The following is a 14,998-nucleotide window of genomic DNA, read 5'->3' on the forward strand; positions in this document are numbered from 1 at the left end:
CTAACTTAATGCGTGTCTGCCACTAGAGACTAGCATATTAAGAGTTAGAAGCATATTTGCATTGCTGTTTTATATCATATTGCATCATGCTCGTTTTGAACTGTTTGTAGTTGTTATTTGTGATTGAACTACTGAGTTCTTTTGAGCTCACCCTTGGGGGGCAATGTTCTATTTATATTGTGTTGCAAATATAGATGACTACGAGACCCAGGACTACGACGCTACAACGTGTGATCTGTATGGTTTACAAGATTTTGGTGATTACAAACTTTAAAGTGAAGCGTGCTCATGTAATGACTGTGTGTACCAGAGTTAGTCAGATCTTGGAGTTAGAGTATCCCGTAATGGAGACAGAGATATTTGAGTTCAGACATTATTTGATGGACATAAAAACTTATTTCGATTAGTTGTTAGATTGAATTTTAGACTTCTTTATTTTATAGTTTATTTAGTCGTATTACATTAGAGTTTTGATCTACTTTTTCACTTTGATTTAGAGTTTATTTCTGTTATATTCTATACTCAGATTTTGTAACAGTATCTTTATACCACACTCTGATATTCTTTTGTGATTTTTTGAGATCTATTCATTGATTGTTTTTTTGAGAATTTATACATTGATTTGCTCTTGATTATACTATTGTGCTATGTAGGAGGATGATTGTTATGAATTGATCTTCAGAGGTGTGGAGCACACCTCCGAGTAATGCAGTTAAGGTACCGACGGGAGGATGTGACAATGAGAGAGGTTGTTATTGTGGTGCTAAGTTAAAACTTAAAAAATGATGCCAATGATGGATTAGTAAAGCGGTTAAAGGCCCAACCTCCCTAAGAGAAGTCTTGAGTTTACACCCATTCTACGGCATTAATTATATAAAAACAAATTCAAAATGATGCTTGGGTATTAAGAGTGAGGCTGTTATTGTAGTCGTCCGATTGACGTACGATATGCTTAACCAGCTATACCCGTTTGGTTAGTGTAACAAATTAGGGTCGAGGGCGTCGGGTGGTGAGGTAACACTAGTTTCCCATTGTTACCCATCTCGGCGAGCAACGCTCTCTCTTGTCGCGCAGCAAAAGATGGAATTTTTGGACGAAGAAAGCAGACCGAGGTTCCTCTTCCATTCTCGCGTTTCTTCTCCTGAAAACACCGAATCTGAAACCCAGAAGATCAACAAACCTTTGGTTTTCACCTGCGCTTCTCTTTCCGTTGTTGTCTTTGGCCTGTCATTCTTTTTTCTTCAATCGGAAATTCTCAAATTCCTCTCCATATGGTTTTCTCTGTCCCTTTTTATTGGCCCATTTGCTCCGATAGCTATCACCGGGGGCGAAATTCGTGTCGGTAAGGGCGAGCCTCTCGAACGTTCGCCTGATCTGGATGCACCCGTCGAACCCGATGAATCGACGAAAAGAGCTTCCAGTCGCCGCCAAAAAGTTCGGAGATCTGAGGGTTCCGTTGTGAACATGTCAGCGCCGGTGGATGTTATCGTTAACTGTTCAGAGAGGAAAGTTGAGAAAAGTTATGGTAATCCTGTTGTTAATGGTAACGCATTTGTGGTTGAAGGGGAAAATGAGTGGACTGACGAGGATTTTGAAATGTTGACGAAGCAGATGTCGAAGCATCCCGTCGGAGAGCCGAAACGATGGGAATTAGTAACAGAAGCTTTCCGAGGAAGGCACGGATTGGAGAGTGTAATTAAGACGGCGAAATCATTGTCAGAGAAGAGACAGAGTAGTGGTGGGGATTCGTTCTCGCAGTTTTTGAAGCAAAGAAAACCCTTGGACAAGAGGTTGGGATCTTCTGTGAATGAAGAAGAATCATCCGTTGGATCGACGACTAGTGGTGAGATTAAGAACGATAAACTTGTGTCGAATTGGACCTCCAGCGAAGATATTGTTCTTCTCAATGCTCTCAAGGCATTTCCGAAAGATGCACCGATGAGATGGGACAAGATCACAGCTGCTGTTGTGGGTAAATCAAAGGTTGCTTGTATGAAAAGGGTTACTGAATTGAAAAGGGATTTTCGTAGCTCAAAAGCTATTGCAGACTAGTAGAATAGTTTTAAGAAAATTGAGGAATTTTTCCATGGTTTCCAATTTCTTTCTACAACTTCAGAGGTAAGAGTTCTATGCCCGTTTCACTTTTTCTGCATTTTATTGTATTTGTTGTAGAATATATGACTCATGGACCAGATTTTGATTTCACGTTCATTGTCGATCTCAGAGAGGAAATTGAGTAGAAGTATTCTAGTTCTGTCATGTCAAATCTTGCATAGAGAAGTTCAGTAGAGCTAATTTGAGCATTAATGATTGATCCCTATTCATGCATTAGAGTGTAGTTCTCCCAATTTTAATCGGTTGGAATAATTTTTCCAAATGCTTGGGTTTCCAGGTTTGATGCCCAATGTTTTTTCTATCGTATTCATTGAATGGGTAAGATGTGTGGACTGAAAATTTAAAATTTGCATTAAGTGAGTCAAGAAGTCCATATTTAGTGAAGCAGAAAATGAATCATGAATAAGTTAAGAACCACTCCTGAATTGAGTTTGAACAGCTGATTATGCCGCAAACTGATACAAGTAGGAAACTCTGCAAGTTTTCTATTTTATAATAATTGATATAAGTAGGGAATACCATAGGCTGGTTGGGGATTATGATGTATGGGAGAACGTCCGAATATCATGGAGGGTCTCGCTAATGCCAGTCAGAAAAGTTACATAGGAGGGGAGGCTTTGGGGCCGCCATTGGCGCAAATATATGGGAGCAGACTAGGTTGGGCAGCGAATCGCTCCTTGATTCCTTGCCAGGTCCGGTGTTTGTTGGTGGAATTAGGCGAATTGTCGTCCCTCAAACCAGAAATGAGAACGTTTTTAGTTTAAATTTGCTCTCATTGGGAGAGAAAACTTCCATTTACTGTTGCTTGATGATTTGCGGATGGAGGCTTGCCATGAATTGGAATCTCAAGCAGAAGGTGATGCATGCGATGTGGAAGGGGTTTGCAGTTTGCACTGTCCTTTTGTCATCTGAGGAGGGACATGTGGGAGATCTGGAGACGCAGTCCATTCAAGATAGGAAAGCGGTTGGTGCAGTTTCAAAGATTATGCTTCCGAATTCGCATCCGTTTAGGGATATCCGGATCCGCCAGATTATAAATAGGATGCGAAAATAATATACCTCATTCTTACCTACCTATTATTATCCGTTTGACAAAATTATCCGATTAAGTTACTTATTTAAATTTATTTTTGTTAAATTCTTAAATTTCAAACCTAGCCCTCACAAATAAAATGATAAAGATGTAAATAAGTAGTCGAAAGCATGTATTCTATATGTATTCATGGGCATTTAGAAGAGTTTACTAAAAAAATAACTATGCGATTATCATCTGAATCCGTTCGAAAACCGATAGGATATTATTCAAATCCAGTCTGTTTACACCCTTAGTAGCAAGTGGTGAAATTGGTTTGGATTCGTCTACCAGACGTTGCTGTACAATACTGCTATACACTTCTGGGACGAAAGGATTTTATTATCTATTACCAAAGTAGTGGGAAGACTGGTGGCCCTAGGTAGGAGGACTAAGCAAGGGATCTTGGGCCATTTTGCATGAATTTGGTTGAACTTGAGATCCTAGAATCGCCATCTCTTGTGGAAGAAGTATAGGTGGGAAGATGCAAACGGGGATCAATACGTGTTTTCTTTTAAGCAATGGGTGGCGTATAAGGATGTGATAGCAAGGTGTGGCTATGGATAAGGCTGTCAATCAGTATGGTATCGGTAATTAGGTACGATATTGACTTTGAAAACTGAAAACTGAAACCTTACAGTACTGAATTTACACAGTACAATATGATTGTCGTACGAAATTGGTGCGGGAAACTGGTTTAAACATGGTATATAGTACAATATAATTTTGATAGTTTTGTTGTCATGGTCCTCATGGATCTATGTTTGCTTCATTTCTCTTGATGGTTTCTTATTCTCGAGTAGTAACATTAGTATTGAAATCAATAAATTACCCTCTATCCATGTGAATTGTATAGTTTCCATAGACTGGTTTTATTGCAGTGGATATAACACATGCGTTTTGGAATTTAAAACCAGACGTGCTCTGCTCAAGTATCAAAAAACAAGCATGTCAATTCCAAATGATGAATATCATTTTAATTCACCTCCGTCAAGGCAAGACCAACCTTAGATCGAGGGATAAGGTTTTCCCCTCGCAATGAATGAATGATGAACGAAGGATTATTTAATATATGGTCTTAGTAGAGCCATTTGGGAATAATCTAATAGTAATGTCGACCAGGGATCCTCACATTATAGAGCATTAATCAAATATATGTGTGCATGAAGTTGTATTTCTCACTTGAGCAATACTTAGAGATCTTCAAAGAGTCCAAATGTTACAAATTAGGATGCTAACAAGATACTAAAATCCCTAAGAATACGTGCATTTAGATTAGGTTCAAGTTAGTAAGCAAAGACATGCATTAGACTAGAACTACCACCACACCAGGGGGTGGATGTCGATTGGCCTCACAAGGCGGCCAACCGCCTCCAAGTGACCTCCCTAGGTGATCAAACAACACTTGGGTCTGAAACTAGCCCTCTTCAATCGCTTAGTTCTGATGATTTTGGGTCAATCAAAGGCATAGTGTTCGTCCCCAAAGCATGCCCAATCGCTCTCAAACAATCACATTTCAATCACCATTTGAAATCCAACATTCCACAATATCAGGTTTTCTTTGAGATAATTTCCACATCAAGAAGTAGTGAGAATCTCATTCCCTATGCTAGATTTGATCGGGACTATTAGGAAAGATGTGTCTCCTAACCAAATCATAACTACAACAACTATCTCAAATATCTTCATGCATGAATCAAAGAAATAAATTAGGAAATAGGAAGAGAGTGGTCAGTTACCTCAATTTCACGAATCGACAATCGATTTAATTTTTGGGACGCGAAATCTACCTTCTTTCTGCCGTCAAGTGATCTCTCACTCCTCATAGGGTTCTGAGCCTCATAGCAATATAATAATTCCATCTAATTTCCAAATAGAAGTGGGGTTTTTTTGCCTGGTTCGTCCAGGCACTTGTCTAACCTTGTAGACCAAGATAAGGGCTCTTACTTGGACTTAAGGACCTTCTAACCAGGGTTCACTGTGTCGGCGATATATCGCCGACACAGTGCGATATATCTCCCTATCGCTGGGGGGCGACACGACTCCCCCCAGCGACACGACATTTACCATATGTCGGCGATATATCGCCCTGTGTCGGCGATATATCGCCGACAAGTCGATATATCGCCGAAAAGTCGACAATATATCGCTAAATTGCCATATATAACTGTATTTCGTCGGCAACAATATGTGAAGCATGAGCCATACTCAACATAATTGTATAATGAATTGTAAACTTTAGTACATCTCTTTACTAATTGTGTTAGTGTATTTGTGTTCTCTTTGCATATTTACATTAGTTTATATGAATTTTCCAAACTTCCAGTTTTGCCCGCATATAGCCGGACATGTGCCAATTATAAACTTTAGGTTAGGTGATGTTTTAGGTCAAAATAACACTCCCAATGTGTTTATTGGCCTCAAATTAGGTTACACGTCAAATTTCAGGTCAAAATGACCTGAAATACCCTTCGAAACAGGGGTTCGATTTTTCATCGAACCCCTACCAAAAGTCGGTCGACTTTCGGCGATATGTCGCCCATGTCGCCGTGTCGCCCCCCGGCGACACGGCGACATGGGTCGACATTTCGAACTTTGCTTCTAACTCCGTCTTATGTGAGTAAGAAATCTATCTTCCGAGTCCATCCATATTCAAACTAGATATTTTTCCAAAATCCTTCGAAGTGACAAATTCACCATCTCCACCATCCATGTCCATGGATGCTGATCCTGATCCAATGGTCTCAATCTGGATGACCCATAATTGGTTTCTACTAGATCTTCGGGTTCTTGGATCTACAAATTGAGTTTTGGTTTAGGATCTTGGGGATTTCACACCCCCGAGCCAGGGAATTCTGTACACGTTCAATTCTTTCCACATAGAGTGCAACAGTTAATCAAAATCTTGCCAACAATGCCTTATATTGAGTGTCATCATTACATGTCGAGAACCCGAGCTAGTGTGCAAATGAATTGTGAACCCTTCGGGACTATTGAGTACTATTTCGGCTTCTCCTCCTGGTCGGTTACTCAAGCCATCCAATAATAATTTCCATCTCTTGAAGCCCAAGGGCTCTCCTTCTTGTATACTCGGTGAGACTGTCTCGACCTAGAAATTTTTTAGAGCCTGGGCCTTCATCGTTTTTCGGGGCTTGAAATCTACTTGGTGTTTGCTAAGCTTGACCGCCCAAGCCACCATTCTCCTAGCCAAGTCTGATCTATACAATATTTTCTTCATGGGGAAGTTTATCAAGACCTTGATCTGGTGCGCTTGGAAATTGGGGTGTAGCTTTTTTTGCACCATCATTAAGACCAACGATTGTTTCTCAACCTCCGGGTACCTGATTTCAGCATGTAAGAAGACATGGCTAACATAATATATTGGGAATTGCTTTGTGCCCTCTTTTGGAATGAGTACTGTCACACACCACCCAGTCGATCCAATCATACTCAAATCCCCGTAAGAGTGATACACCACAAGACCTAGGTTTAGTGACAATTCCATACAACATATGATATAGTAAAATCAAATGGACAAGAATAAATCAAGTTTTAAACATAAAGCTATCAAATCTGAAAATAATGACTAGAATCATCCATTACTTCAAATCAAAAGGTATAACATCAAAATTTTGAAAAGAAAAGAGGATAATTTTCTTTGCAGCAGAAAAATAAACTAGACTAATTCTCTAATGGAAACCAATCCCAAAAAGAACAGTCTTGGCACTGACATGAAGCTCCATGCGAGTCTACATCTTCCTCAGTTGCTCCCTCGAGAAAGTCTGCTGGCGACGAATCTTCCACTTGGAAAGAGTCCTCATAACCTGCAGTATATTCTAATAGAAATAGACATATAAAAATGAATGACTTCAACAGAATTCAGTGAGGTTAACTCAACATCATATCATTCATTCGTTCACAAGATTCCACACCACACATATAACATGAATATCGATAATGGAATTAATGATAATAATATGATATATGAATGATTATGATATTATGCTTCTAACTCTATCATGAAGTATCTATGATAGATATGCATTAAGTTTATACACCAATCTCCTTTGGGCGGTCTCAGTCACTCTCCATCAACAAGAGACGTCTATTGGGTTCTCCGCGGTTGTTGGGTATAGTCCTGTCAGGCCATGGTTGGGGTATAGGTCACCATTCTTTCACATCACCATTTGGTATGAAATTTGGCGCATGCCAAGGATAATCCTAGTTTAGTGCAAAGTCATACTGTCTCGTACTACATATGGTATAGATACTTCCCCTATGGCACCAACCAACTCGATTCAGTATCTAATATCTCCCCTCATGCCGAGTGCCCTTTTGGTTCGATACTTTCCCACCTAGGAATGAAATCCTCAATGGGAGGCATCTGTTAGACCCCATTCCTTAACCCAGCGGTCATCCACATATAATGGACAGAATGCTCTCCATGTCCTCTCACGGGTTGGTTACCGGTCTTGAGCGCTCAAGAGCCCTTATATATTATATGCAACCCTACATCTCTATGATGATAATAGGCCTGCTTGACACTCAGGACCCAACCACTAACATCAAGGGTTAACCGGCTTCAATACCCCTGCCGAAATGGTAGTAGTACTCATGAGGTCACCTAGTTAAACATTTCTAGACATGCCCTAGGTATGTCCACCAATAATCAAGAAAAGCGCCAATGGGCACCATAGAAATGTGTCCCATACCATCTCCATTAGTGTCCAATGACAGAAACACCAAAAAAGCATTCCCCATTCCCCAATCAAATAAGGTCACTCGGGCAATGAGCGAACCCACAACCCTAGTTAGCAACATAAAATAAAAGGAGTAATTCAATTCAACATCATCCATATATTTTCATATCAATAATTTAAGATTTAAAAATAAAAGAAAAACTTAATCAATCCAATCTCATCCATTTCATATATTCTCATATCACCGTTCAAAGAATTTTGAAAAATAGAAGCAAATATATTTTCTTACCTTTCAGCAGTCACACGCATAATCACAAGATAATACTAAAGCAAGGCAAAATATCAATAATGAAAATTAACTAACATCATTATACATGTAATATATCGTTAAGTATATTCCTCACTTTTCACTTTGATCCTTTCTCTGAATTCCCAAAATTCATTCCCACAAGTTGGTGACTAAAAGATACATAAACCTATTCATGCAAGAGAATTAATAATCACAAAGTAGAGTCACTTTGGGTTTCAATAGATATCTTAAAATCTTCCCACGAAAACACAATCCCTAACCACTAGTTTAAAAAGGGTAGTACTCAACTTCACTAGTGACTAGTCACTATTTCGCCACCGATTTGAAGTCGAATCGAAACGAAACTTTGGGAGACTCTAATTGGTAGCAAAAAGAATCCTACGGGTACCTTCAATTTGATCTAATTCGATCTAGATAAAAAAGCCCCAAATTGGCTCTCCTAAATCGCCCACGGGTGTCTCAGAGAGTCAAAAAGCGAAATCTTTTGCAAGGATTTGCACCATTATCTCTTATACAAAAGAGCAACCTCAACAAGAGAATTCAATAATGAACAATAAACCTAGCATGCTTCCCTTTCAAGATCCCTTAAAAAGAAGAGATGAGAAATTTCCACAAACTATGTCTAAAGAGAAGGATTTAAGAATTCTCACCTTTCTTATCGTTCCGCAACGATCCGAGTCGTAGAGCACCTTTAATTGGATGGGATTTGCTCTTCTCCTTGGTTTCTCCTCTTCCCCAAGCCTTAGCCTCTTTCTAGCATTAAAAAAATGCGTTTTGGGGTGAGTTACAACCTAAAATAGGGTTTAAAAACCTGAAACCTTGATTATGTCCCGTAACTAAAAAAGGGGTGGGGGGTTGGGTCACCCACTAGCCCAACTGACCGGTCCATGGTTGGACCCCCAAATGGACTCCGATTTCAGTGATTCTTGGCTTGATAGAAAGGTCTTTCGACAATCTTTGTTTGGATACCTTAATCTCATCAATCGGACTCTCCATTGCCGGTCTACGGACGTGCCAAAATTGCCATTTTTACACCATCGTGATTAATCTTCCATCTTCTCTTAAACTCTAAGAGAGCTGTTGAGTCATCACAAGGGTCATTCACAATCAGTGGGTCAATTTCTAAACCTTTGGGCTTGACTTGAAAGGCCCCCAATTGTCGCCGACTCGAGGCCCTGGTTCTTGGTCTTGAAACTACGGGTTAAAGGGTTAGAAATCCAGGGGATTTCACAAGTACCGCACTTGTTGCGGAAGGCAAGGTTGCTAAGTACTACTACAACTTTTCTCCTTTCTCCGGTTAGGACAATATTGGTGGCCACTCTAGCTTCTCCTTTAACTCATTGAAGGCTTTTTCACACTCCTTGGTCTATTGAGCTTCTTTGTTTCCCGTCAAGTTTCTAAGGGCTTTAAAGAACTATAGACAACGCTCACCAGATTTGCATTGAAACGATTGGGGCCGCTACTCGGCCAGTGAGGCATTGGATTTCTTGGACAATTGTTGGTAGCTGCATGTTGATTAATGTTTGGATCTTTCCAAGATTCACCTCGATCCCCCTTTAAGAGACCATGAACTCGAGGAACTTACCAAATGATACTCCAAATGCACATTTATCTGGATTCAAATGTAGCTGGTACTTCCACAAAACTCTAAATATTTTTGTAAGGTCTTCAATATGCTTTGCCCGAATGATGCTTTCTACTAACATGTCATCTATGTATGCCTCCATGTTTTTTCCAACCAGTTGTTTGAAAATCTTGTTCACTGCCCTTTGCTAGGTGGCTCTTGCATTTTTCAGTCCAAAAGACATTACTTTATATTTGAAGCTTTCCCTGTCTATCATGAAGGCTGTGTGCTTTTCATCCCCATGAGACATTAGTATTTAGTTGTAGCTTGAGTATGCATCCATAAATCTCAATGTCTTATACCCAACCATGGCGTCTATTAACATGTCTATCCAAGGGATTTGGTTGCAGTCCTTGGGGCATGCCTTATTTAGATTTGTATAATCAATGCACATATGCCACTTTCCATTGGCTTTTTTCACCATCACTACATTGGCTAGCTAAGTTGGGCATTCAAGTGGCCTGATGATCCCCAATTGCTCCAATTTTGCTACTTCGGTTCTAACCGCCTATGAATTTTTGTGGAGAAAGTCCTTCGCTGAATCATTGGCTTGGTCTTTGGGTCTATTCACAGTTGATGCTCAGTGACACTATGATCAATCCCAAGCATGTCCTTTGCCGACCATGCAAACATTAATATTCTCGCTCAAGAACTCGATCAATGTTTTTCTTGAAATCCAAAGGCTGCTTCGAACCTATAAAAGTTCCTTGGCTAGGTTCTTTGAGAACCAATTGAGCTTTTTGACTGGTTTGGCTCTTTGCATCATTTCCTTGTGTGGATCGTCTCGAACCTCAATCGCCATTGTTGTCACCGACACTGGGCATCCATTCTCGGTATGGAATTTCACCTTCATATACATCATTGACACTACGGTTCCCAATAAGGTCAGTGTTGGCCTCCTGAGTATGAAGCTACCAAAAAAATTGTTCTTACGATCGCTTCTTTTGGATATGTATCGATCGTGAGATCTAGTTGTAGTATTCCCTCAGCTACAGTTCAAGAGCCCGCTAATCTATTTAGATATGTTCAGCTAGGCACAAGCATATCATCTTCTAATTTCAACTTCTAATATGATTAATACAAGAGGAGATTCGCCGAGAAACCAATATTAACTAGGACTTTGTGTATTTCTCATCAGGCTAGTTCCGACTTTATTACGATGGCATCATCATGAGGTTTTTGCACTCCATTTCAATCCTCATCAGTGAACTTGATGGATTCAGGACAACTCTCATGCCTACGCTTCTTGGTTATCTTTGCCACCCCTAACGAACTTAGATTTTGCCTTCAACTTCGTAATGGACTTAGGGGTTGGTCCTCCAAAGTTGGTATAGATCGGAGATTGATCTCCCGCATTATCCCATTCTTTCTTGGCAACAGGTTGCTCACTCTTTATTTCCTTGCTTGTCGAGCGTTCTCTCTTCTTTTCCTTGATTTAGTTCCTTGCTCGGTAATTCCTTGATCCCTTAACATACCTAGATAGATGCCCTTGAGATATCAATCTCTTGATCTCTGCTTTCAAGTTCCTACAGTCGTCTGTATAGTGCCCATAGTCTTTATGAAACCTACTGTGAAATCCAGCCCTATCCTAACCCTGACTTGACCCGGAATCCTTGATGTTTGTAGGTCCGAAGACCCGGAATGGTGGAAGAAGAGAATTGTGGGCCCTCTTAGTTGAAGACTTGGTGTTTGATTCCGAGCCCATGGACATTGACGATGGTGCCCCTTACTTGGATGCACTGTCAGTGTTTAGTGAGAAGCTGCACCTAGAATAGGGGAAGTTTAGTTGAAGTACCTAATGTGCTTCTAGACTTGATTCGAAGGTAATACTCTGACCTAGACTTGTTGATTGACTTGTAGGAGAAAGCCCAAGTGATTTTGACTCAATCTGGCCTTCCAATTCCCTAACCAAAGCTTGTTGTACTAGCTTGGTCGACTGGGCCAGTCGACCAAGCCAGTCGACCAAAGGAATTATAAATCCGAGAATTTGATGCTTTTTGGATATTCTACTCTCTACTTAAGTGAACCTCGTGATTAGAACTCTATTCTACTCATTTAGTCTCCTGAGAACGTGGAGAGAGCTTCTCAAGACATTCCCTTGGTAGTGGTGAAGGATTCTTGCATCAGTCATTGCCAATCATTGTCTCTCATCCCCAAAATCATCTCCAACATATGTATCCTCTCTCTCACTCTCTATTATACTCTAATCCCTTCTCTTACTTGTTGTTGAAACCATGAAGATGGTGTTGCAACCTTGCAACCATCACTTCATGTATTCTTTCCTTGCTAATGCATAAGCCCCTTTCATTTTTACCTATGCTATGCTCCCATTTTGATTATTGTTTATACATTTACATGATTTTTTTCATAGCAATTTGATTTCTTGCCCTAAACTGATTTGTGTAGCATGCTAAGTCTGATTGCTTATTAGCATATGATTCTAATCTATTGTTCATCATTCCCCTTAGCTGATTCCCTAATGTTCTTTGCAATTGCATTTGATTTCATTGAAAAATATGAATCTAGCATATAGAACCTAGGGTTTTAAATTGGGGATTCCTAATTAGACCATTGATTTATTTTAATGACTTGCTAGATAGTGTTGTTCTACTGTTCCTAACAATCCCTCCAAATTTTGGAGTGATCCGAACTCCAGAAGACAGGTTTCAGATACAAAATCACTATTTCAGCTCGACACTGTTCACTTGGTCGACTGGGTCAGTCAACCAAGTCAGTTGACCAAGTCAGTCAACCAAAGGATTGCTGCATTGTGTATTTGTCCGATTTGATCCGTTCGACCTCCGATTTTCTTGATTTCTTTTATAATCTTTCATCTATGTTTGTCTAGGGTCTAAGTACTATCTTTGGACCATTTTCTTTTGATCTTTGGATTAACTTCATCTCGACTCAAGGTAAGGACAGTTTTCACCATATTACATAGACTATGTGAATCTTACATTGATGTTGGCAACTTAGTAGATTCCTCTTCTTTGTTGTATTTGAACATCATATGACTGTTGTATGTACTTTAAGACAGTAGTATCATGTTTATATACTCTTGGGTTATCATGACTATTCATTCTTGTCAATTACATATATGATTTATCATGTGATGTTATGACTTATCTTTCAATATGATGAGATATCATTTATGTATGATATGATGAAATTGAGAATGTGATTGGATAAATATGATTTGGGATTGGGGAATGTCCTTTTGACATTTCTATCATTGGACATCGGAGGGAATAGTATGGGATGTTTCCGAAGATGCCTATCGACACTTTCCCGGATTATTGGATGTCATATATAGGACTTGTCTAGTGGTGTTGGTTAGGATGTCCTTGTTGTATCACACCCAAATTGGAAGGGCAATGAGACCGAATGACCCGTGGTAGTAATGGGGATTTATGGGCTCTCAAGACTGGTAACCAACCCATGAGAAGACATAGATTACATTGTGGATACTCGTTAGAGGCCATTTATTGGTAGGGTTGCAAATAGCTAGACTTGGGCTCACGGGCACTCAAGACCGGTAACCAACCCGTGAGAGGACGTGAGAGCTTCCCGTCTATTATTTGTGGATGACCAATAGGGTTGATGAGTCCGTAGTCAGGGACTATGATGACTCTAGTGTGAAGGATACCGGAAAGGATCGCTAGGGGCGAGGAATGGAAGTATCCGAATCTGACTTGATACGACTGAGTAGATGACTTGCATTGAGCTAGGCTTTACCGTGACATGCACCAATACTTATACCAAATGGTTATGTGGGAGAGCGGTGACTTAAATCCCAGCCATGGATTGTCCCGAGGGATGTAGGACCCACAGCCTACCTGAGCCGAGTGACTGAACCTACATAAGAAAAGTATGGTGCTATGACTTAAAGCATGTCTACCATAGAGACTAGCATACATAGAGTTAGAATCATATTTGCATTATCTGTTTCATATCATCTTGCATCATGTTATGTTTTGGATTATGTGATTTATGTATTATGGAATAACTGCCTTGCTGGGTTCTTTTAAACTCACTCCTTTTGTGCAATGTTTTGTTGGACTATCCTACAGGTGTTGAAGAACTTGATGGCCCCCACTATGAGGAGACCCTCAATGAAGCATACTACCCTTCGGGTGCTGGCTACTACGAAAATTACTATGAGGATCCCACGGGTGATTGTGCTACGTTCTAGGATTAGCTCTACCCTAGCGTGGGAACGGCCGTGCTTAGTCTCTTATGTTTACACTTATGAGGATATTTTGTATAAGACTGAGGAAACAATTGTTTAGATATTCATCTCGTTATTTCTCCTTTTAAGACTTGAATTTGTAACCTTAACTATGATTTGATATACTTTCCGCTCTGCTGAGGGAGTGGTTTGCACTCACTCTCTTTCTTTTGGATTATATACATTGGTATCTTTTATTTCTGCGCTCTTATTATATTGTTTCTTATTCTTATCGCGATTCCATTGTTTATATGCTATGACTTTGATTATATTATTGCTCATGATTGTGTTATTGCGTATGTGGGAGGCATGGTTACTCGATACTTGATCTTCGGGGCTGTGGATCACATACCTGGGTATGCCAGGTAGGGTACCGGCTGGGTGGATGTGATACCTGCAGTACTTGGTCATATTTCTATCCATGGGTTTTGAGATTGCTGACCACTTAAGGAGGTCCAATCCTTTATCTGCGTCAAAAGTTTTGATCTCCTTGCATTCAAGGGTGTATAATCTTCCCATTCATAGGATCTACTCCTCTAGTTTGTTCATCCCTTTCTACTTTGATCGGTCACTGGAGGCTTTGAACTTTGGGCCTGGTTAGCATTCTTTTGTTCTTTGTTTTCTGCCTTGCCTCCTCATGTCAAGCCTTTATTATCTTCGAAACCTCTACTTTTTCCTGGCACTTCTCAATTAGCTTGCATAGGTTGCCAGTTTATCTTGTAACAATACCCCACAGAGCTGGGGGTGGGTTATCCCATTATACAATGTTGTCTTGGATACTTGCTCGTCCAAATTCTCCACTTCCATCGAGGCTTTGTTGGAACGCAATAACAAATCCCAAGTTTAATTCATTCCTTCCTTCCTTCCTTCCTTCCTTCCTTGATTGTGAATAGGGCTTCCTTGGTCTTCTTGGTCCTAGTTCCACTTGGAACCAACCAATGAATTTCCT

General features: G+C 40.1%; 1 protein-coding gene across 1 annotated transcript; it reads left to right on the forward strand.

Annotated features, from left to right (window-relative positions):
• Positions 1-978: 978 nt before the first annotated feature.
• On the forward strand, positions 979-14,248 carry MAMYB (Duplicated homeodomain-like superfamily protein). The gene is made up of 2 exons (XM_089149412.1): positions 979-2,118; positions 13,892-14,248. Exon 1 carries the CDS (start codon positions 1,081-1,083, stop codon positions 2,050-2,052), a length of 972 nt encoding a protein of 323 aa, XP_089005538.1. The 5' UTR covers positions 979-1,080; the 3' UTR covers positions 2,053-2,118; positions 13,892-14,248.
• The last annotated feature ends 750 nt before the right edge of the window (positions 14,249-14,998 follow it).

Source organism: Hakea prostrata, chromosome 1 (genome assembly GCF_041222555.1).
Source record: "Hakea prostrata isolate BN-2017 chromosome 1, UWA_Hpros_2, whole genome shotgun sequence".
Lineage (NCBI taxonomy): Eukaryota > Viridiplantae > Streptophyta > Magnoliopsida > Proteales > Proteaceae > Hakea > Hakea prostrata.